The 25,544-nt window shown below is 39.6% G+C and overlaps 1 protein-coding gene and 1 pseudogene across 1 annotated transcript in view; one reads left to right on the top strand and one right to left on the bottom strand.

Moving 5' to 3' along the window:
- The window catches only part of LOC126088258 (mutS protein homolog 5-like), a 230,114-nt gene that overhangs the window by 182,013 nt on the left and 22,557 nt on the right, over positions 1 to 25,544 (bottom strand). The window contains exon 4 of the mRNA XM_049906387.1: positions 23,663 to 23,885. Within this exon, the coding sequence (XP_049762344.1) occupies positions 23,663 to 23,885 (223 nt within the window). The remainder of the gene's footprint in view (positions 1 to 23,662; positions 23,886 to 25,544) is intronic.
- LOC126089651 (5S ribosomal RNA) lies at positions 16,992 to 17,109 on the top strand (annotated as a pseudogene).

Here is a 25,544-nt window from a genome sequence, read left to right as displayed (position 1 = left end):
TACATCCTACCAAAACTTTTCTACATTTTTAAATGTTGGTTTGCCTTTCCTTAACCTACCTTTGAAGTCATAGGGTCAAGTTCCTATATTTCTCTAGAATCCAGACTGATCTTCCAGATGTTGACTTCTACTAGTTTTTCCATTCTTGTGTAAATAATGCTTGTCAGTATTTTGCAACCGCAACTTATTGAACTGATCAATCTCACAATATCATATCTCTCAGCTCATCTACTTCCTCTTCCCTTTCTATAATATTGCCTTAAAGTTCATTTTCCTTGAATGGCCCCTCTATGTATATTCCTCCCATCTCTCAGCTTTCCCTTCTTTGCTTTGAACTGGTTTTCCATCTGAGTTCTTGATATTCAAACAGCTGCTTTCATTTTCTCCAAAGGACTCTAACTTTCTTATAGGCAGTTCTATCTTTTCCCTAGTTATGCAAGCTTCTCCAGACTTCCATTTGTCCTCTAGCCACTCCTTGTTAGCCATTTTGCACTTTTTCTCAGTCTAATTTTTTAGACATTTGTATTCCCTTTTGCGGGCCATTGTGGCCGAGCAGTTCTAGGCGCTTCAGTCTGGAACCGCGTGACCACTACGGTCGCAGGTTCGAATCCTGCCTGGAGCATGGATGTGTGATGCCCTTAGGTTAGTTAGGTTTAGGTAGTTCCAAGGGACTGATGACCTCAGACGTTAAGTCCCATAGTGCTCAGAGCCATTTGAACCATTTGTATTCCCTTTTGCCTTCTTCATTTTTAGATTTTCCTTTCTTTTCGAAATTTCTTCATTTGTAATTTACAGTTCATAACAAATAAAATATGGCCGAAGTCCACATCTGCCTCTGGAAATATTTTAAATTTGAAATATGGCTTCGAAATCCCTGTCTTACCATAATAAAGCGGTCTGAAGTGTTCTAGCATCCTCAGGTCTCTTCCACATTCTAAATTCTACCAAGCGGCTGCCTCTTTTATTCCATTCCCCTAGTCTTTGTTCTCCCATTATTTACCCACCTTTTCTGCTTCCTACTAATGACATCCAGTCAGCTATCACACTTACATTTTCATCTCCTTTAATTATCTGAATAATTTTATTTTTCTCATCTTACATTCTTTCCATTTCCTCGTCATCTGTGCAGATTGTTGACATATAAACCTGTACTACTGTGATATGTGTTGCCTTCACGTCTATCTTGGCTACAATAAAAAGTTCACTATGCTTTTCATATTAACTTACCTACATTCCTTTTTCTTATTCATTAATAGAGCTATTCTTGCATTATTATTTGACTTGTATTTATAACCCTGTACTCATCTGACCAGGAAGTCCTGTTCATTCTGACAGTGAAATTCACTACATTCTACTACATCTACAACTACTGAAGAGGTTACTGGCCCTCTTCAGGAACCACTTGTCTGGCCTCTCCACAGAATCCCCCTTCCCACTGAGGCATGCAAGTCACCCCACCTCAGCTAGGTCCATGGTTCATATGAAACAGTATCTTTTGTTACAAAAATGAAACTAGCACCTACAAAAGCAAGTACAACCAAGTGGAGATTTTAAATCTTAATAAGTGTTGACTTGGGTATGGTTTGCTAACAGCATAATAAACCTCCAATTTCAACATATTTCTTAATGCATTTGTATCCGTTTTTAAAGCAGTTTTCCAAAAACTTACTGGGAAGCACCAAAGGAACCTTGATCACTAAAAAGATCGCATTAAGCTCACAATGAAAATGGAACATACACAAAACAGCCAGAGCAAGTAATAATCGAGAAATACTTCCATACTGTAAACAACAATGTAACATATTAAAAAAGTTTGAAAAAAAAAAAATCAGAAGTATGCACAGCTTGTCTGAAATGAATGGATCGAACAATAAAATCAACTCAATATGGGAATTTTTAAAAGAAGGCTAGGGAAAGAAGCCATAAAGGATGACATTATTTATGTTCTTAATCACTTATGTAATGCATTCTTAATTCAGGGTGCTTTCCTAGACTTATTAAAATATGACACTGGAAAATCCAGGATGGCATGCAACAATATTATGGGGAAGAAAAGAAGAAGAAGAACAGTAAGGCTTTCGGCCATTGGGCCTTCATCAACAATAGACAATAGACACATACATGCATGCACACACTCTCACGCAAACACAACTCTCACACACACAACTGCACTCTCAGGCAACTGAAACCACACTGCGAGCAGCAACACCAGTGCATGATGGGAGTGGCGACTGGGTCGGAGTGAGGAGGAGGCTGGGGCAGGGATGGGGAGGGATAGTATGGTGGAGGTGGCAGACAGTGAAGCACTGCAGGTTAAATGGAGGGCAGGGGAGAGGTGGGGAGGGGGGAAGTAGCGGAAAAGGAGAAAAGTAAAAAGGCTGGATGTGATGGTGGAATGAAGGCTGGGTAGTTCTGAAATGGCAACAGGGAAGGGGCTGGATGGGTGAGGGCAGTGACTAACAAAGATTGAGGCCAGGAGGTTTTCGGGAATGTAGGATGTATTGCAGGGAAAGTTCCCAACTGTGCAATTCAGAAAAGCTGGTGTTGATGGGAAGGCACCAGTTGGGATCTTCTGTTACTTGTCAAAGGCGTCTAACTGTGTCAATCACACGATGGTTTTATGGAAAATGTAGTTCAGCACAGTCTTGGTTTAGCTTTTATTTAAGAAACAGAATGCAGAAATTCAGCCTAGCCTGTCTGAGTAATAAAGACGGACACCAAAAATCATTACCAGGACTGGAGGGCGGGGAGGGGGAAACAAGTAGAAAATCCCGGATTTCCTGGTTAAAAAACACACTTTTTACTGGGTAAAAATACACTTTTTCCATATTAAATAACATGTTTTGGAAAGACCTTTGATGCACTACAACATGTAAACTGCATATTTTCTTATTACGAAAGTATAAATATGAATTCTATCAAATACAGCATGTTAGTTTCTGAAGCACTGAAATCGAGATTGTACTGTGTTTTTGTCAGACAGTCACAGCTAACATCGCGTGATCTCATCAGCCAATGACACCAGATATTCAGAGCACAGGGCACACTGTCAGCCAATAGCACATCACTGTTAAGCAACACAAACATACAACTAGGAAAAGTTAATGGTTTAAATTAATATACATACAGTATAATTACAAGGAAAGCTAAGTTTCATATATAATAGTGGTCTTTTTTGTGTGTGACCTCTTTTAATATATCTCAGACACAAATGTGCCAATAAAATTTTAAACAATGACATAAATGGCTGGTTTTCTGAGCCTGAAGTTTTTTTTTAAGTGGCTGATCCTCAAAACATTTAATTGTGAATGAGAGTCAAACACTCTGTGATTTAAAAAATCCATCACACACTCTCATATGTACATAATTTATTTTGCGGAAAAGAAAATTTACTTTGAAAGTAACACTTCTCAAATCATCATTCATAATATTTCCACATGACCTATTAGAAATGTAAACTGGTATGGCATCACGTACATTGAAAGAAGTTTGTAATTACAAAATATGGCATAATCTTTATCCTAAGGCCTTTAGCACATTTTTCTGTTGGCAGAGACTTGTGTGTCCACTGTATTTTGTTGTTGTAAATGGCACACTTTCTTTGCAACTGAATTTTATTTTCCTGTTTTTCTCTAGGTTTTGTATTATTGCTGCAGTATAATTCTACAATAGTGGACTAAATTAAAATATTTTGTTCAAGTATCAGTTCTTACAGTGAACACTACAAATATTTAACTGGAAAATAAAACAATGAAAAATTCCTACGTTTTTCCCAGCTGTATACATCCTGATTACAATGGGAATTCCACAGCATTTGATCACTGGCCCACTACTAATCTTTCTTTATGTCAATGATCTACCATTTTATTTTATAAGGAAACAGAATGTTAGTCCTGTCCGCAGATGATACAAGCATTGCTGACAAGCCTAGAAAAGAACCATCAACAGAGAAAACAGGAAATAATGTTTTTGCGAAAGTTACTCTCTGGTTTTACATAAAAGGGGCTAGCTTTGTAAAGCATATAGTAGACCTTCTAAAACATTTAGGTTTGCTACTTTTCCCATAAGAATAACTACCAACTTTGGGGTTAGAGAAGGTAGTGCATTAACATATCTTACACATTTTCATTTGCTGATGTCTTACAGGTTAATGTTTTGGTGCAACTTCTGACATGGGTGAAAACATTCACTGCAGAAAAGAAAGTGATTAAATTATGTGGGGTTCACACACATACATCTTGCAAGTGTCTCTTTAAGTAGCTGGGAATATTAACCACAGGCTCACAGTAAAACTATCCACTAATGAATATTAGTTGAGAGTAAAAGAGTTATTCACAAGTAAAACATTAGAAGGGGAAATAATATTATTTCTAACGTTGGAAAAAAAGGTTGAAATGTGCAGCTTTAAAGCTCTTTGACAATCTGCCCTGGGAAACAGAATGTCTGACAGATAGTAGAAGTGTTTTCAAATGTAGATGAAAGATGTTTCTCCTTTAACAACTCCTTCTACACCAAAAAAGAATTCTAGAACGTAAAAAATTAGCACTTTCACAGGGGGAAAAAACATAAATGGCTAGCATGTAGTCATATTAATATTCTTTTTTAAATATGTTTCTTTGTTTGTCCAGGTGGCACATTCCACATCATAATGTTTATCATGAATATGATCTATGAAACACATAAATAACTGACCAACATCGAAAAACTCTTTGTTGTCAAAAAACTGCAAGCCATTTTTTCCAGGACAAAATGTTCTAACATGTTTGCCATCCACTGCTGAAATACAACTCAGAAAATTCATCTTTTCTTCAAATTCTTTGTCTATTGCAAGAAGGAGCTGTATTTTTGGAATTGCCAAACATAGCTTGAAGTACTTCACTGCATGTTGAAATTATGTTTGTAAGTTATTTGCATGTTCTTACATGATAACTGTGGCCTCTCACTTTGATGCGCACACGCCAGTTTCACAATTATAGTACACTTTCTCAGTGAAAAATATAGCAACATGCTAACCATTTACATGATTACTACTTAATTCTTTTTCTTTTAATTTTACATACAAACATGCTTTACTATTTCAACATCTCTCTTCCTTTCTCAATATGACTTCTGTTACTGACTGAAGTGAATTTTATTATCTGTTAAATTCTTTACATCATCAGGTAGGTAACCAATAATTTTTCTGGCTTAGTACCTCACTTCCTTCTGTGCTGCAATCACACTGACAGATAGTGTAAACCATTATTTCTTCTAAAATTGCACAGAGGTGACAAAAGTCATGGGATAGTGATATTATGCACATATACAAATGGCAGAAGTATCATGTACGCAGGGCATAAAAGAGCAGTGCATTGGCAGAGCTGTCATTTGTACTCAGGTGATACGGTGCCATACGACGGGAATTAAAAGACTCTGAACACGGATTGGTAGATGGAGCTAGACACATGGGACATTCCATTTTGTAAATCATTAGAGAAGTCAATATTCCAAGGTCCATAGTGTGCTGAGAACACCAAATCTGATGCATTATCTCTCACCACGGACAATGCAGTAGCTGATGGCCTTGTCTTAACAACTGAGAGCAGCGGTGCTTGTGTAGAGTTGCCAGTGCTAACAGACAAGTTTTAATGTGTGACATACCCACAGAAATCAATGCAGCACATATGACGAAGGCATCCATTAGGAAGTGTAGCGAACTTTGGCGTTAATAGGCTATGGAAGCTGAAGACTGACACAACTGCCTTAATTGCCTTTGGTAACAGTGCGGCATCATCTGCAGTGCCACTCCTAGGCTCATGACTATGTCATTTGGACTCTAGATGACTGGAAAACAATGGCCTGGTCAGATGAGTCATAATTTCAGTTTGTACGAACCAATGGTAGGGTCTGAATGTGGCGCAGACCCCACGAAGCCATGAATCCAAGTTGTCAATAAGGCACTGTGCCAGCTAGTGGTGACTCCTTAACGGTATCGGCTGTGTTTATATGGAATGGATTGGGTCCTGGTTGCTTTTGGCTTATGGATGACAATGCACCATGTCACTGGGCCACAACTGCTCACTAGTGGTTTGACGAACATTCTGGACAACTCGAGCAAAAGATTCAGCCACCCAGATCACCTAACATAAATCCCATGAAACATTTGTGGGACATAACTGAAAGGTCAGTTCGTGCACAAAATCCTGCACCAGCAACACCTTTGCATTTATCAATGGGTATAGAGACAGCACGGCTCAATATTTCTGCAGGAGACTTCCAATGATTTGTTGAATCCTTGCCACAATGAGCTGCTGCACTACACCAGGCAAAAGGAGGTCCAACATGGTATCAGGTGTCCCATGAGTTTTGTCACCTCAGTGTGTATCTATCAATGCTAATGTTGTTTTCAATCTGTGATTTCTACCGTAACAAACTCCGTAAGGGAGTAATCCATTGTATGGCTGTTATAATATGCCCAATTGCTTAAACAGCTGTATACAAGAGGTTGTACACTGAGGTGGCAAAAAAATTGTGGGATACATCCTAACATCATATGGGACCTCCTTTTCCTCAGCACAGTGCAGCAAATTGACAAAGCATGGACCCAACAAGTCACTGGAAGTCCCTTACAGAAATACTGAGCCATGCTGTCTCTATAGCCATCCACAATTCAGAAGTGTTGCCCGTGCAGGATTTTGCGCGCGATCTAACCTCTCGATTGTGTCCCATAAATGTTTGATAGGATTCATGTTAGGCAATCTGGCTGGCCAAACCATTTTCTTGAATTTTCCAGATCGTTCTAACATGGTGCATTGTCATCTATAAAAATTCCACTGTTTTTTTTTTTTTTTTTTTTTTTTTTTGGGGACAATAAGTCCATGAACAGCTGCAAGTGGTCTCCAAGTAGCCGAATATAACCATTTCCAGTCTATGGTTGGTTCAGTTGGACTAGTCCATTCCATGTAAACACAGCTCACACCACTATGGAGATACCACCAGTTTGTACAGTGACTTGTTGAAAACTTGGGTCCACAGCTTCCTGAGGTCTGTGCCACACTCAAACCCTACCATCAGCTCTTACCAATTGAAATTGGGACTCATCTGACCAGGCCACAGTTTTCAAGTCATCTACAGTCCAACTGAAATGGTAATGAGCCCAGGAGAGGTGTTGCAGGCAATGTCATGCTGTTAACAAAGGCACCTGTTGCCACAGCCCATTAATGAGAAATCTCATCACACCGTCCTAATGGATATGTTCATCATATGTCCCACACTGATTTCTGCAGTTATTTCATGCAATGTTGATTGTATGTTAGCAGTGACAACTCTATGCAAATACCACTGCTCTCGGACAGTACGTGAAGGCCACCAGCCACTGCACTGTCAGTGGTGAGAGGTAATGCCTGAAATTTGGTATTCTCAGCACTCTCTTGACACTATGGATCTTGGAATATTGAATTCCCTGACAACTTCTGAAATGGAATGTCCCCTGCTCTCTAGTTACGACTACCATTCTGCATTCGAAGTGTGTTAACTCCTGTTGCGCCGTCATTATCACATTGGAAACCTTTGCACATGAATTACCTGAATACAAATGACACCTTCGCCAATACACTGCCCTTTTATATCATGTTCAGGATACCAATATCATCTGTATATATGCATATTGCTACCCCATGACTTTTGTCACCTCCGTGTATAGTGGACACCACATATTACACTTTCGATATACTTCTGTCTTACTACAACTTACTTCCTGAGTGATGAGTTACTACAAAGTAAGATAACCTTTTGGCATAAAACCCACATGTGAAAACTGTGTGAAATTCAGTGTAAATTTTCAGGCTGTGACTTCTATGAATCATGAAGTTATATCCGGATTAACAAAGTCTTTTCCATGTTCTTTAGTATGAACAAACACTGTAGAAAGCAAAGAAACAAAATACAGGGTGATCTTGCTCAAAAGAAGACTGTACGAGCTGAGAAGTGTTACTTCCACATAATCATGGCTTAACAGAATGGTTGTGTGTAAATAATAAGAGATTCAATATACAGGATGATTCTCAAAGATATGCAAATATTTTAATATGTTGGTCTACAAGCAAAACTAAAGAAAAAAAGTCCATGTAAACATAGGTCCGCAAATGTTTAATCCTGGAGTTACGGCTAATAAAAGATTTTGCCTAAAATTTAGCTATTTCACTAATATGGAGCCATCACAAAAATGTATGAAGTTAAAAAGTACAGAATGATTTCCATTTATTTTGTTGTTATTGGTCTGGCAAATCTAATAAAACATGTCCCAAATGTGTATCTGCAGTAGTTTTTCCGAACATCCAGAAGAGCACGGTATGTGCTTGAGCACTGTCCTGCAAAATGATGGTTAGGTCCTGCTGAAAGTGTCATCACTTCTGTCCCTAAGCTGGTTGTAGGTTGTGGTCTAAAAATTAACAGCATAGAGACAGAAGTGATGACACTTTCTGCAGTACCTGACCATCATTTTGCAGGACAATGCTCAAGTACGTACAGTGCAAGCTGTTACTGATTTGTTTGACTGATCGGGCTGCTAAGTGCTATACCACCTACTGCACTCCCCTGACTTAAGCGCTCGTTAAGTTCAACTTGATTCCTAAACTGAAGGAAACACTTGACGGCATTAGCTTCAGAACTGCTACAAATTCGTTAGGCAATAGACCGCGCTGCTTGAACTGTCAACACAACTGGCACTGCTAAGAGTATCTTATAACTTCCACATCACTGGCAACAGGTTATACACAATGCTGGTGATTACTTTGAAGGTCAGTAAAACTTTGAAACATGTACCTATTTAGTACAAGCTATACAAACATAGTTGCCACTATTAGTTCCAACCCTCGTACTTCAGCATATGATAAACCTTGATACATGCCCTCCTGCACAACAGTGTCTTATGTTGGTGCACACCAGCTACATGATGCTGCTCTGCTGTCAACTCCACAATGCTATTAACATTACACCAATTCAGCGAACATGGAGTGTGCTGTGCATCTGTTACAGCAATGCAGGCATGCCTTTATATGTAGACTGGCAGTGTACATTTACAAACACACTCATGCTGCATGATGTCAAGCTGAAGAACATCCATTGTAAGCAAACAAGAGAAAATGCTGCTGCACTTTTTTGTGAAGATTATGAAGTGCTAGTTAGGATACCAACTAAGCAGAGTATCTGTGAGTGACATGAATTTTTAAATGATAAAGTGCAATGTAAAATGCTATCACCTAGTAAATTTTGCATGGATAACAAAATGTAACCATCATTCTGAGGTATTTGTGTACAGGCATATTTCTTATGCATGCGAACTATGACAATTTTATCTCAGCCCTAATTTCTACAGTCTGTCATTGATTCTGATTTCAATATTCTTGAGTTTAAACATGTATTTTAGGATTTCATACTGCTGTCAGTAAAAAGAACCCTTATAGGATCACTCTGTTGTCTTTCTGTCTGTCTGTTAAAAGAGTCCTTTCTCTTAGCAACAGGTAGAAGTATCAAGCTAAAATTTATGTCACATTCTGAAGTGGTCCCTTGGTGGTGTGAAAAATTTAAGTTTCTTAGTCAATGCAATCAAAATACAGCCACTTCTGCCATATATTTCTATACTCAAATCCACTCATCAAAACCAATAGAGAAATTACCATTGATCTAGATTCATGAAATTTGGCAAGAAGCAAGCTTTCACAGTACAAGGAAAAGGAAAAAATCTGAAAATTGTTAATCTGTAATTATATCACATAAATTTTTTTATCATTTGTTGTCAGTCTATGAAAACCTAATTTCTTTTCAGGAATGGGTAGGGGTAGCCAGTTGAAATTTATGTCAAATATCCCCATTTACAGTCCCTTGACAGAGCATATAATTCAAAAAGTCAAAGCAATCAAAAGATATGGCCATATGTGTCACACATTTCAATACTTGCAAACTCACTCTTCAAGACACATACATGCACTATAACTATGTCTGCCTGGTGGTCTACTGGAAAAGTGAGTGTCTGGAAACGGAGAGGACTCAAGACTGGATCTTGGTTGTAAATGGACTTCATTTTAACCAAGCCTTTACCCCCTCAACAATGTGAGGAATTGCCAGAAACAACACGTGGTTTGGAGTCCACTTTAAATCGTAAGTTCTCTTTCCCCGAAAAGATAACTGGGGTAGGTTACAGGTATGTAAGTTGCTAAAGTGATATCAAATAGAAAAGACTTGCACCAGGCCATTGAGCCACATGAAATTATTGTTATTATCTATATACATAAAAAAGTTTATATAGAACCCTCAGAGTACAAATTCTATTTGCACTGTCTGATTTTTTTAAATCTGTATTTTGCTTATTGTCTAAAGATAATGCTGGACACACTTTATGTTTGCACTTCATTATAGCTTTAATAATATCACTAATGTCCTGATACTGTTGATTAAGTTTTATATGTATTAATTTTTCTTTTCAGAGATACATGTATTTGCTCTTTTGCAAAAAATTGTAATCCTGAGAAAACATCCACAACCTACCACGTCAGCAAGCAGAAAGCATCACCTCAGGTTGTTTTCAATGTACTATGTTGATCAAAAGCATCCAGACACTGGCTGAAAGTGACTTACAAGTTCATGGTGCCCTCCATTGACTTAACGATGATGATGATGATGTTTGGTTTGTGGGGCGCTCAACTGCGTGGTTATCAGCGCCCGTACAATTACCCAATCTTTGCTCAGTCCAATTTCGCCACTTTCCTGGATGATGATGAAATGATGAGGACAACACAAACACCCAGTCATCTCGAGGCAGGGAAAATCCCCGACCCCGCCGGGAATCGAACCCGGGACCCCATGCTCGGGAAGCGAGAACGCTACCGCGAGACCACGAGCGGCGGACCATTGACTTAACAAGTTCGTGGTGCCCTCCATCGGTAATTCTGGAATTCAATCTGGTGTTGAACCACCCTTAGCCTTGATGACAGCTTCCACTCTCAAAGGCACACGTTCAATCACCTGCTTGAAGGTTTCTTGGAGTGCTGCACTTAGAAGAGGTATCGATGTTGGTTGGTGAGGTCGAGCATGAATTTGGCATTCCAAAATATGCCAAAGATGTTCTATAGGATTCAGGTCAGGACACTGTGCAGGCCAGTCCATTACAGGGATGTTATTGCCATGCAACCACTCCACCACAGGCCGTGCATTATGAACAGGTGCTCGATCGTACTGAAAAATGCAATCACCATCCCCAAATTGCTCTTCCACAGTGGGAAGCAAGAAAGTACTTAAAACATCAATGTAGGCTGTGCTGTGATAGTGCCACACAAAACTACAAGGGGTGCAAACCCCCTTCATGAAAGACACGACCACACCGTGACACCACCACCTCTGAATTTTACTGTTGGCACTACACATGCTGGCAGATGACGTTCACCAGGAATTCACCATATTCACACTCTGCCATTGGATTGCACCACTGTGTACTGTGGTTCGTCACTCCCCACATTTTTCCACTCTTCAATCGACCAATGTTTACGGCAAGCGAGGTGTCGTTTGGCATTTACCTGTGTGATGTGTGGCTTATGAGCAGACAAGTTTTCTCACCTCCCGCTTTAAGCGTTATAGTACTTGCAGTGGATCCTAATGCAGTTTGTAATTCTTGTGTGATGGTCTGGACAGATGTCTGCCTATTACACATTACGACTTTCTTCAACTGTCGGCAATCTCTGTCAGTGAACAGACAAGATCAGCCTATACGCTTTTGTCCTGTACGTGTGCCTTCATGTTTCTACTTCACTATCACATCAGAAACAGTGGACCTAGGGATGTTTAGGAGTGTGGAAATCTCGTGTACAGACATATGACACAAGTGACATCCAATCACCTGATCACGTCCAAAGTCTGTGAGTTCCGCGTATGTTTATGGGGGGGTGTCTGAATACTTTAGATCACATAGTGTATCTTGCCAGCAGGACGTGTCAAAGTGTACTGCATCTCATCAGTCCAGGCAACTTTTTTCCCCATTTTGTTGTGCTCAATCGTGATGTACCAGCACCTATGCTAATACTAAATTTGCAACTGAGTTAGCCCCTCTTCCAACAACAATGTATCATAGATCTCTTGAACAAAAAATGTGTGCCCAGTTCTTGGCAAAAGACACAAGTCACACTCGTCTACAAGAAGGGTAGTAGAAGGATTCACACAACTACCATCCAATACCCTTGACATCAATATGTTGTAGAATCTTAATATTTTGAGCTCAAACATAATGAGGTACCTCGAACAGAGTGACCTCTTCAATACCAACCAGCATGGATTTTGGAAACATTAATCATGTGAAACCCAACTCGCACTTTCCTCACATGACGTACTGAAATTTTTGTATCAAGGCACTCACGTAAACATTATATTTCTTGATTTCCAAAAAGCATTTGACCCTGTACTACACCTACACTTACTGTTAAAAGTACGATCATATGGGGTATCAAGTGAAATTTATGACTGGACTGAGAACTTTCGGGTCAGAGAGAATCCCTTTAGTCAATCATAGTGCCAGTAGTGCTAGTGTTTGTTTTCAATACAGTCCAGAGACAGGTAGTGCTATTTTCATTGTTTTCTACAAGAAGTGGCTAGCAACCACAGTTCAGTCAACAATCAGCCGCCTTTAGTGAATTAGCAGTCTAGTTAAAAGTTGATTAACTCTCTACAGTAAATTGATTTCTTAGGATGGATAGGATGTGTGACTGCTGTGTACGGACGCAGGAGGAGCTGGCCACTGTTCTTGAACAGCTGAACGTGTTGATGGCCGCGGTCAGCCGTCTTCAGGCTGCTGCCTCGGAGTGTGGTGGCAGTGGGGAGTCTGGAGCGTCGCATGGTACACCCCAGGTGTTACATGCTTCACCCACTGTCCCTGCTGTCGAGACGTCTTCGCGGGTACCGGGCGCGGTTGGGCCACCCTCTCCCCAAGGGGAGTGGTGGGTTCAGTGGCGTTCGCGGCGCACGAGGCGGAGGGTCAATGTGGAGGCTGGCTGTGTGGCATCACCCGCTCTGCCTGTGCGTGGATATGTGGCCGCTCCTTCAGCAAGGTCCAAGCAGGCACACGGGGGAGGGGTTTATTAGTTATTGGGAGCTCCAACATTAGGCGGGTGATGGAGCCCCTTAGGGAAATAGCGGAAAGGTCGGGGAAGAAGGCCAGTGTTCACTCTGTCTGCTTGCCAGGGGGTCTCATCCGAGATGTGGAGGAGGCCCTGCTGGCGGTGATAGAGAGCACTGGGTGCACCCGACTGCAAATTGTTGCTCAAATCGGCACCAATGACTCCTGCCGTCTGGGTTCAGAGGTCATCCTCAGTTCGTACAGGCGGAAAGCCTCACTCGCGGGATGGAATCAGAGCTAACTATTTGTAGTATCGTTCCCACAACCGATCGCGGTCCTCTGGTTTGGAGCCGAGTGGAAGGCTTAAACCAGAGGCTCAGACGATTCTGCGGAGATCTGGGATGCAAATTTCTTGACCTCCGCTATCGGGTGGAGAAACGTAGGGTCCCCCTGAATAGGTCAGGCATGCACAAGGGTAGCGGAGTACATGTGGAGTGCACATGTGGGTTTTTTAGGTTAGAGAATTCCCTCCCTAGGCCTGACAAGATGCCTCCTGAGACGCGGCAAGGTAGGAGTAGGCAAAATGCAACAGGGAATAACAATATTAATGTGCTAATAGTAAACTGCAGGAGCGTCTATAGAAAGGTCCCAGAACTGCTCTCATTAATAAACGGTCACAATGCCCATATAGTACTAGGGACAGAAAATTGACCGAAACCAGACGTAAACAGTAATAAAGTCCTGAACTCAGATTGGAATGTATACTGCAGAGACAGGCTGGACAGTGAAGGGGGAGTCGTGTTTATAGCGATAAGAAGTGCGATAGTATCATAGGAAATTGACGGAGATCCGAAATGTGAAATAATTTGGGTGAAGGTCACGGTTAAAGCAGGCTCAGACATGGTAATTGGATGTCTCTATAGGCCCCCTGGCTCAGCAGCTGTTGTCGCTGAGCACCTGAAGGATAATTTGGAAAATATTTCGAGTAGATTTCCCCACCATGTTATAGTTCTGGGTGGAGATTTTAATTTGCCGGATATAGACTGGGAGACTCAAACGTTCATAACGGGTGGCAGGGACAAAGAACCCAGTGAAATTTTTTTAAGTGCTTTATCTGAAAACTACCTTGAGCAGTTAAACAGAGAACCGACTCGTGGCGATAACATATTAGACCTTCTGGTGACAAACAGACCCGAACTATTTGAAACAGTTAACGCAGAACAGGGAATCAGCAATCACAAAGCGGTTACTGCATCGATTATTTCAGCCGTAAATAGAAATATTAAAAAAGTTAGGAAGATTTTTCTGTTTAGCAAAAGTGACATAAAGCAGATTACAGAGTACCTGACGGTTCAACACAAAAGTTTTGTCTCAAGTACAGATAGTGTTGAGGATCAGTGGACAAAGTTCAAAACCATCATACAATATGCGTTAGATGAGTATGTGCCAAGCAAGATCTTAAGAGATGGAAAAGAGCCACCGTGGTACAACAACCGAGTTAGGAAACTGCTGCGGAAGCAAAGGGAACTTCACAGCAAACATAAACATAGCCAAAGGCTTGCAGACAAACAAAAATTATGTGAAGCGAAATGTAGTGTGAAGAGGGCTATGCAAGAGGTGTTCAATGAATTCGAAAGTACAGTTCTGTGTACTGACTTGGCAGAAAATCCTAAGAAATTTTGGTCTTATGTCAAAGCGGTAGGTGGATCAAAACAAAATGTCCAGACACTCTGTGACCAAAATGGTACTGAAACAGAGGATGACAGACTAAAGTCCGAAATACTAAATGTCTTTTTCCAAAGCTGTTTCATAGAAGAAGACTGCACTGTAGTTTCTTCTCTAGATTGTCGCACAGATGACAAAATGGTTGATATCAAAGTAGACAACAGAGGGATAGAGAAACAATTAAAATCGCTCAAAAGAGGAAAGGCCGCTGGACCTGATGGGATACCAGTTCGACTTTACACAGAGTACGCGAAGGAACTTGCCCCCCTTCTTGCAGCGGTGTACCGTAGGTCTCTAGAAGAGCGTAGCCAATACATCAAAGTGAGTCCACTACCATGATATTCAAACTACTGTGGTGTGATTCTGGTTTTATGACACAGACAGCTATCCTACCAGGGAAGACATCAAGCATGAAGGAATGTAGGTGATCTGCAATTAATGTACACATAGTCCACAGCTGTCATGGTGCCTTAGACCACTGCCATGCATGGAAAGCCAGCTAAATACAGCCTACATGAGCCTATGTCTATGGTGTAGTGCAGGTTTTGAGCAGCTGTTTGCCTGGATGACCGTGTATACAGACACGACCATTGACTTGGTGTAACAAGAAATGTGAAAAATCATCTGTCAAGACAACATATTTCCACTGAATAGTCCGATCTTGATGATCCTCAACCCACTGCGATCTTAACATACAATGATGTTGCATCAACAAGGGAACACATACGGGTTATCTGCTGCACAGCTTTACTTCCACCAGTACTTTATCTCCTACCTTCCTCAGGCAGTCACTAAGCCATGTCTCTGCAACATAATTTCTTCTAGGAGTGCTAGTCCTGCAAGTTTCACATGAGGACTTCTATTAAGCTTGAAAGATGGTAATCTGGAAATCTTGACAACATGGGGTGAAACATTTAACAGCTTAAAGAGAGTATGACTGAAGGCAGATCAACAATGTAAGGATAAACTGGAGCATCTAAACAGCAGTAAAACAGATGTAATATTATGATTAATGGGGTACACACAATGTAGAGAGATCACAGGAAATGAAGTTCCTAATACACTGGACAGAAGACAGGAAATCTTAATTTTGTAGGAGAAATTAGCAATATATTGTTCCGAGTATTGGATGAGGCGAATGCTGTATATTATAAGATGCAAATATAAATGTTGAAAATATTTATATAAGAAATCATTTGATAAACTTGGACAAGGAAGCTGTTGTCATTCCATTTGTGTGAAGATAATTGTAGTGAGTTCACCAGAGACAACTAGATTGCCTAGCTGTGAGTAATAGAGAGACAAGGAAATGGTGATACATGACTGGCTTCCTAGAGAATGGATGACAGAGCAGTCATAAAAAATAAATGATGTATAAATGTAACTGTTTTCTTTCAGGATAGTATAAGCAAGTCATGTAAATTTTTTATTGTATTAATGGCACCTTGTGTAGGGTACACTAATGTATTTTTGCGAGAAGATGTCTTAATAAAGAAATATTTTAGTTGTACACCATATTATGAGGAGAAAAGATTCAGGCGAATGTTCTTGACAGGCATGCCAGCGTGTTCAATATAGAACTTGATGGATGGGCCTGAGTAAACTGCAAGGTATGGAGCAGTGGGCAGGATATTTGGAAAAGATATCACATTTGGATCCAGCTGTTCATCGGGTTATCAACTGAAGGACAGGCAAGACACTAGCATATGGCTACTACTTGTCAGCGGGCTATGAAGATGAAGGTTTGAAGCTGCACTCATGATAGAAAAAATACTCCCAAGTGCCATGTATCATTGTTGTCATCTTTATTTCCCTTTTACACAGCATCCGGTCACATTGCGAGATTATTGGTATTTCTCCACTTTTCCTCTGTCTGTCTGCCATTATTCTTCTATAATTGTTCTGTTCCTTTCCAGATTCCTTCTTCTTAAACTGGTCTTTATTGAGTCAATCAATCTTGATCTACATCTCCCTCTTGCCCTCAAACTTGGCCTTCACCACTTATTTTGGTATTCTTCCATCTTCCATTCTCTTTACATGTCTAAACTATTTTAACATGTTTTTATCAATCCTCTCATTCAGCTTTTCTACTCTTCTGGTTACCATCATAGTCTTGCTTTTCTCCACACTCCATTTTATTCAGTATCTCTTGATTTTTCAATCAATATGTCTATTTGTCCGTGTACCAGGCAATGGCCTTGCCGCAGTGGATACACCAGTTCCCGTGAGAGCACTGAAGTTAAGCACTGTCGGGCATGGTCGGCACTTGGATGGGTGACCATCCAGGCCGCCATGCGCTGTTGCCATTTTTCGGGGTGCACTCAACCTCGTGATGCCAATTGAGGAGCTACTCGACCGAATAGTAGCGGCTTCGGTCAAGAATACCATCATAACGGCCAGGAGAGCGGTGAGCTGACCCCACACCCCTCCTATCCGCATCCTCCACTGAGGATGACACGGCGATCGAATGGTCCCGGTAGGCCACTCGTGGCCTGAAGATGGATTGCTATTTGTCCATGTACCTCCTTGCTGTTGGTTCCCCACACCACAATATCATCAGCATATAGCAATAACTTTATCTCTCTTCCTCTATGAGCTTCTTTTGTCTCTTCACGACTTCAGGCATCTCCATTATAAATAATAATGGTGACACCACACTTCCTTGCCTCAACCCCGTAAGTGTCCTAAACTAATCAGTTTTTTCCAATTTCCAACTTGAGTTTGGAAACAGCTGAAGCTTTTGTCACATATTGCTTAAAAGATTTCAACTGATTGTTTTCCAGTTCCGTTCCTCGTCTAGGTTTCTCTTAGCGTTTCTTGGGGACACTATCGTCAGCCTTCACTATGTCAAAAAATGTCATTACCAGAGGTCTCCCATACTGCCAATGTTTTTTTCCGTCAACTGTCTCCTATGAAAGATTGGGTCCACTGTTGATCTATCATGTTGAAAACAATACTGCTCCTCTTCTAATTGACATCCTTTTCCTCAATCTTCTTTCCTTGCCACGTGTGATATGAGTGTGGTTCCTCAATAGTTATCACACAATTTTTTATTTCCTTTCTTGAACACTGAATTATTATCCCTATTCTTCAAAGGCACACATTTCTGAGTCTATATGCACCTTAGCAATCTACACAGCCATTGTAGCCCAGTACGTGCAGCTGCCTTTATCATATTCACACTTATTTCAACTAACCCGGGTGCTTTTCCTGTTTTTCTCTTCTTTCATGCCCAGGTTCCCATGCCAAACTTTTATTTCCTTTTCAACACTGTTTTTCACATTTAGCCATTTGTCAAAGTACTCTTTTCATATTTCCCTTATCTCCTCTGGTTAGTTTTATTAACTCTCCATTTTCCCCTTTCACCAGTTTTGTGTTAGTGCTTTCCCTCCTCTTACCATATTTACTCAAATCTAAGCTGATCTTTTTTTCCGGTTTTTGTAATCCAAAAAACCGCCTGCTGCTTGGAATAGAGTGCGAAGTAAGCGGAAGTTCTGAAAAATGTTGGTAGGTGCTGCCACAACTAACTACTGTCATCGAATATATGTAGCGCTACACAGGCATGCTTTGCAGGCACAAGGATAAATACTGGCGCCAAAACCTCTGTGTCAGTAAATAAATCTAAAAAAAAAAAATAGGTGGAAGACGAGCTTTTTTTCTCTGCCCCGAGTTTCGACCACTGCATTTTCATACATTATCCAACAAAGTAAACACAAATTCCGTATTGTTCATCTTCGAATGTAGCAGCATTTCAATGTACTATGAAAATCCGACTGGCAAGACTGGGATGTTTGTCAATATGGCCAACTCCATGTTCTGAATTTTTTCCTACCTGTGAGAAGAGATGGTTGCTAATAGGAACTTTTATGAATTGTGAATCACATGCAGTATTGTCTTCACCATAAGAATAATACGAATATAAACATTTTGCCATGTATTCTTTCATGTTTGCTGCTATCTCATTTAAATCCTGTCTGCCTAATAAACTATGAAACTAGAGTGAGACAACAGCAAATGCTGAACAATATACATATCATGTCATGTTTATATTCGTATTATTCTTATGCCTAATAGCGATACAGTCAGAAATGAAGCACGGCAATTGACTAGATTTTTAAATCTAAGATGACTCCAATTTTTGTGCAGAATGTAATGTACTAAAAAGGCGCCTGCAAAGATTTTTAAACGGAGAAAAATTTTTGCTAAACTCTCGTTCAGAACATCTTCTATCATATGCAGTCTATTATTTGGTTCGTAAGCGGCAGTAGCGTTCACAAAAGCAAGTCATGCCGCAAGCTGCAACAGGCCGTTAACACTCATTATCAGAATGCGACAAACAATGCATGACACAGTACTGTAATGCATTTTCAGCTTAGAGTGAGGTAAACACCTATAACAAAGAGAAGGGCACTTATCAGATCAAAGAAAAATAAGGAATCAATTCAAACCAGACGAAGCATGTGAAAAAGGAAGGGTACCTGTATAAATACGGACGGAGCGCCTGAAGCATAGCAAAACCTGGTAAAGCGTAACTGCTAAGCTTACGACTCTAGCCAAACTACTGTAGCTGTATCATCATTCCTCTGACCTAAATTGTGTCTCATATTACAATGGACCAACTTTGTTTCGATTTGGAGGTGCGGCCTAAAATTTTTCTCTCCCCTTGAATTTTGAGTCTCAAATTTCAGGTGCGGCTTAGATTCAGGAAATTCTTTTTCCCTTGATTTCGAGTCTCATTTTCCAGGAATGGCTTAGATTTGAGTAAATACGGTACTCCTTGTAATTCCATACAGCATTCTTTTACCCCCTCCAGTAACATCCTACTCCAATTCATTTGTAAATGCCTCCAAGCTCTTCCTCTTTTTTTCCACTACCACTTTCATATACTTCTTTTTACTTTCCTGGTATTTCTTCTTATTTTCTTCCTTTTTATCTCTGTTCCACTCATGCCACACTTTCTTTTTTCCTTGTAATACTTCTTTCACTTGCTCATTCCATCATGGTATTTCCTTATGCTTTGCCCTTTCAGGCATTCTGCCACAAGTGTTCTCTACATAGTCTGAAATGCCTCTTTGAACATACCCCATTCCTCTTCCACACTTCCACATTCAGTGCTTGTGACTTTGAACTTAAGTAACCTTCTGAACTTTTCTTGTACCTTCCTATCTTTTAGTTCTCACACTTTTATTTTTTTCTCCCATTTTGTTTTTATTCCTCTCATTTTACCCATCCTCGTCTTTACCGCCATTACTCAATGGTACCCATCAAAGCTTCTCCTAGGAGTGCAGTTACATCCATCAACTGTCAACAGTTTTACTTTTCCACCAGAAAGTAGTCAATGAGAGTTTTTATCCTTCTCTCACCCCACCCATATCTTGTTATCTTCTGGCTCTTTTTCTTCCTGAACCATGTGTTGTTCATGATCGAACCATTTCTTTTGCAGAACTCGATCAACTTCTCTCCTTTCTTATTTTTTTCCATATCCATACAGACCAATCTGTAATTTCATTCTCTAATTTCTTTAGAAATTCCTCAATGTTCTCACCTTTATGAGGAGAGCTATGTCTATTAGACAGAAATCAAGACATTCTTGTGGGGAAGAATATCCTAGCAGGCCAAAAATACAATGAAGGGCATTGCGTGCAATCATACCTGAGTGGAAAAGACCCTAAATAAGTGTTTAAAAGGGCAGCGACAGTCAGTGTGTGAGAGTATCAATAAAATATCCAAGCAGTAACAAGCTTGGTACACCAAGACAGGAGCCAGAAACATTGGCAAACAGCAGCAGTTACTGATCAAACTCTCATACTTCATCCACAAGAACACATTATTACTCCGGTGGCAAAACTACAACTGACAGATAAGTAGCAATCTTACAAGTGTACAACATACATTTCATTAAATAGTGTTGAACAGTGACAAGCCATCCCTATCTCACATACCATGTAGTAGAAGTCACTTGCTAGTTAGGAGCAAATGGCTGAATAGTACTGGTACTTGTCTCCGACTTAGGCCAAGGGACCTGTGATATAGTAATTGGACCAAATGGCCAGCGATTCATAAGATGGCAGAACATGTGGCAACATGTGCATTTGTCTCTGAGTGAGGCACCCTAGATAGTGCATTTAACAGTGATTATAACAGGAAGATAGATGGCTCTTGTGTCTTGATAGTGGGAAGCCCACATTTAGCAGGATGAAATCACAGTGAAAAGGGCTCCAGTTGATGTATATGTGTTAGTAGATTCTGTGGGCAGACACCTTGCATGTAAACATGTCTACTGGTAAATGAGTCTGCTTAAAGAGTTCAATCACTTGCTACCTTGGCAGGTCACCAACCCTATCAAAAATTCTTCTCTGTTCCCCAGCATCAATTCTAAACAACAAAGGTTCTACTCCCTCTCAACTCCATTTTAAATGTTAATTAGGGAAAAGCACAACAGAACAATCTTCTCGTCATCATCCTGACTGCGTCACGCACGCCATACCAACTCTATATTGGTAGCCTGAACATGTGTTGGGACCAAGTGAGGTGGTGCAGCAATTGGCACACTGGACTCGCATTCGGGAGGACAACAGTTCAAACCCGTGTCTGTCCATCCTGATTTAGGTTTTCCATGATTTCCCTAAATCGCTTCTGGCAAGTGCCAGGGGGACTGATGACCTCACAGTTTGGTCTCCTCCCCAGAATCAACCGACCAACCTGTGCTGGGATGTGGTGCTAACATGCTACACTGTCTAACCAGCTATGGATATATTAATCTGAATCTAGTAATTTTCGTATTAGGACTTTTTCTCATGTAACAGCAACTTACAATTTTTGGGGACCAAAACACTCTAGGTTTAGAGTACCATTCTGGGTCTTCATGTTCATTTATTTGGCATACAACATAAAACTAACAAAACCCAGAATGCCTAGTTACTTCTGCAAAATCTGCAATAAACAATTAATTTTTACATACTTTTGGGGCTAACACAAGAGCAGGGGATAGCATCCACATGAACACTCATTTAGTATTAGTCAGCCATGTTAATGCTCATTTGATATTATGTACTTCTACCTCAGCTTACCTTACACCGTTTTATGCAACAATTTGTCTGTTTCACACTTCTATTTCCCCACTTCGCCCATACAGTATTCAGCTTCCGACAGTTTGGATGTGTTTTCTGCAGAATTGTTTTATCCACTGAGATGACTTCACTGATAGATTCTAACTATGACATCCAAAAGTGAAGCAGAAATGCTTTACTTGCATAAAACAAGAAAAAATTGTTATGTATGGAATGTTAATTAAACTAACAAAGACTTTGATGAAAAAATTAAAATTTGTCAATTTTAAAAGATGTTTGATCTAATAGAATCAACAGCCATAACAATTATAAAAGGTAAGGAAAAAACTGATAAAGATCAACAGACAGCGATGGTTGGTTCAACTGCAGCTGGTTATTGTAAATTAAAACCTCTCTACGTTTATCGCTTAGAAAACCAAAGAGCTTTAAAAAAATATATTTAAAGCCAGGTTACCTGTGATTTGGATGCTGAATGCTACAGCTTGGGTGACAACTTCTCTTTTTGAATACTTCTTTGGTCATCACTTCATACACGAAGTAGAACGTTATTGCTAATTAAAACAAATCGCATTTCAAATGATGCTATTAATAGGCAACACACCAGGTCATTCCCCTGTTCCTCTTAAGACCTGCTGGGTTCACACAATCAGGAACTGACAACTGATGAGCTTATAGAAATGCATGAGCAAGAGGAAAACATTGAACAACTTGATTCTTTAGAATCAGTTCAATCAGAAGATCAAATGGCAGATGCAAACTTGACAGAAGACCTCAGTTCAGTTGAAAACTGGTTACAAATTTTAGTAAACATAGACTCCAATGAAATGCACACTTCTGCTACAAAATGAGGAATAGAAGCTTTATTAGTGTGTTACAAGGAAATTTTTCACGAGAAGAAAATAAATTTGACTTGACAGGTGATACTGCTATATGTTATGAAGCCTTTTATGTCAAAATAACTTTGGTTGATATTGTTGCAATTCATAATACTGTACCGCAATGTAATTTGTTGTGTTATTGAACACTTTATTAAACTTCTATCCATAAGTTACACTGTTTTCTTTAGCCTTTTGTCTCAATTGAACATAATGTGACTGTATTTATATGCAAACTTGGACCTTGACTTATGCGAATTGAACTTACATGGTTATTGCTTGGTCCCGCCTATTGTGTAACTCTGGAGAATTACTGTATTTACACGTTTAGTTACATGGATAGCATCCGGGTTCATATAATAGCCACATCAACACCAAGTACTTGACGTTAACTGAGACTGAATCCTGGCTTATTTGCTTTATACCTTGATTACAAATCACAGCTTATACTTCTGTTTGGAAGGAAAAGGGAGAGTGACAAACCAAATAAACATTTTCCCTGATGGCAGTTGCAGTACATCACTGCAATGTCATGAGAGAAATGTAAACATTTTAATTAGATTTTTATTCTAAGAATAGGTGTAGGTGCAGCATAATGAAAATTACAAAAACGGGGCAAAATTGTGGAGTGAAAGTCCTAATTAATTGGTTTACTGCAATTTCTTATTGTACAACTCATGACTTTAACATTATGTGAATTAAAAGAAAATGACTGGAAGTCTCATACATTACATTTACTCCATTAGTTGTCATCACATTTTTTCAATAATGGTAGAGCTTTGTGTATAAAGTTAACCTATTCCCATCGCTTTTCCCTTTTGTATGTGTACTTTTAATGCACAATGTGTTTGTCACAATGCACTGTCATGTTTATTAACTACTCAAAAAAGTATATGTTAAATTCTAATACTTACGAAAGTTCTTCCCAGGCAATAAAATAAGCTTGCTTTGGTCAGATAAGTCTTTTCCAGGACATATGTCTTCTGTATCACCACATAATAAAACTTTTATAGCAGATATAAATTTTGGTGACAATTTACTGCTTGTAATAACTTTTGTGGGATGTACTTGATAAAACAAACTGTGGAGGATGTTAAATTCTGGATTAACATCAACTATATCATTCATCACGGTAATCTAAAACAGGAAAAGAAACTGTTAAGTTGTTAAAAGTCAAATAAAGACCACTAACTTCAAACAACAATATTTCATCATTAAATACAATTTACCATGTGTGAGTGGAAAAAGCTATGTATCATTTTAGCAAGGTACAACCACAATTAGAAAACATGAGAATTCATGAACTAAATAGTGAATGTTATTTCGAAATTCAACAGCGTAGAAACTACCTAAAAATAATACTCATTATAAATTAATTTTAATTTTAATTATTTGCATCTACAAGGACTTAGAGATATTTAACACCTGGAAAATTATAATCAACTAATTAATTGATCTGTCATGACCGTTAAAACCCATCATTAAGGAGAGTCTTCAGGATGTGGAACAAGACATTCACTATACATTCAGACTATTTCTGTAAAGTACACTAACAACAAATTATGACTAGTGTTAATCTTCTCACACTGATAATTATTGAAATTATTTATACGTATGTAATACAGCAAACTGTGTATTTTTATGAAGTTCACTTGTTTTAGGAAAAACCTTCTTCTGTGATCAACCTATAGGTTGGTTTCCAGTGGCCATTTTACAAGCCTGGTCTTCCACAAGTCTCTTCATCTTATGTAGCTTCTGCAACTTTTTTTCTTTTATTGCTGGTCAATAAAATTTAGGCTGAATCGACCTCGACTTTTTTCCCTTCTAATATCCCTTCCAAAACAGCATTTATCAGTCATTCATGTCTTAGAACATGGCCAATCAATGCAACCCTCCTGTTAGTTAATATCTTCCATAGATCAGCTTTCATTCTCAACTGAGCCACGACTTTTTCATTGCTTATTCTGTCAGTCCATGATATTTTTAGCATTCTCTGATAATACCATAGCTCAAATGCTACAATTTACTTCTTTTCTAGTGCTTGTATGGCCCATTCCATGTACAGGGTGTACATGAAGTCCAGTAACACTTTCAATTATATATTGCACAAGAACCAAACATTGTACAGACATCATATATACCTAGGGAAGAATTGTACCGGAACTTGAGAACAATATCTGAGGAAATCAGACTCAAAAGGGCAAGGTTTGCTAGACAAGTAATTAGGATGAGCATGGACAGAATGACGAAGAGAGTGTGGGAAACAGCAGGGAGGACAAGGGGAAAGACAGGAACCAAGTACGTTGTTGAACTAAAGAAGGACTGGTTGGTACTGGGGATCAAGGTTGAAGGAAAGGAAAATTGGAGGAACAAATATACACCGACCAATATGCCAGAGATCAACGAAGGAAGAGATTAAGAGTGTCACCAGTGGAGCCGACAGGAGAAAAGAAGAAGAATATCATACATATGTCATTTTGAAGAGAAACCCTGAAAGTTTTTTTTTTTTTTTTTTTTTTTTTTTTTTTTCTCCATGTATACCGCCACCGAGAGCACTGTACAGGATGTTCCTACTTGGACATGTTGCAGCAATGGCTGATGCCTCTAATGCAATCGGACTCTCCATTCATCTTTCAGCAGGATGGGGATCCACCCCATTTTCAATGTGAAGTTCGTGGATACCTGAAAACGGAGCTGCTGCATTCATGGATCGGCCATGCTATCTCACTCCGTGTGACTTTTTTCTACGGGGACACATTAAAGATCTGGTGTACATACCGCCTCTACCATGTGATG

This window comes from Schistocerca cancellata, chromosome 6, assembly GCF_023864275.1.
Source record: "Schistocerca cancellata isolate TAMUIC-IGC-003103 chromosome 6, iqSchCanc2.1, whole genome shotgun sequence".
Lineage (NCBI taxonomy): Eukaryota > Metazoa > Arthropoda > Insecta > Orthoptera > Acrididae > Schistocerca > Schistocerca cancellata.
Note: the sequence above shows the minus strand (reverse complement) of the source record. Positions and strands in the feature narration are given on the sequence as shown.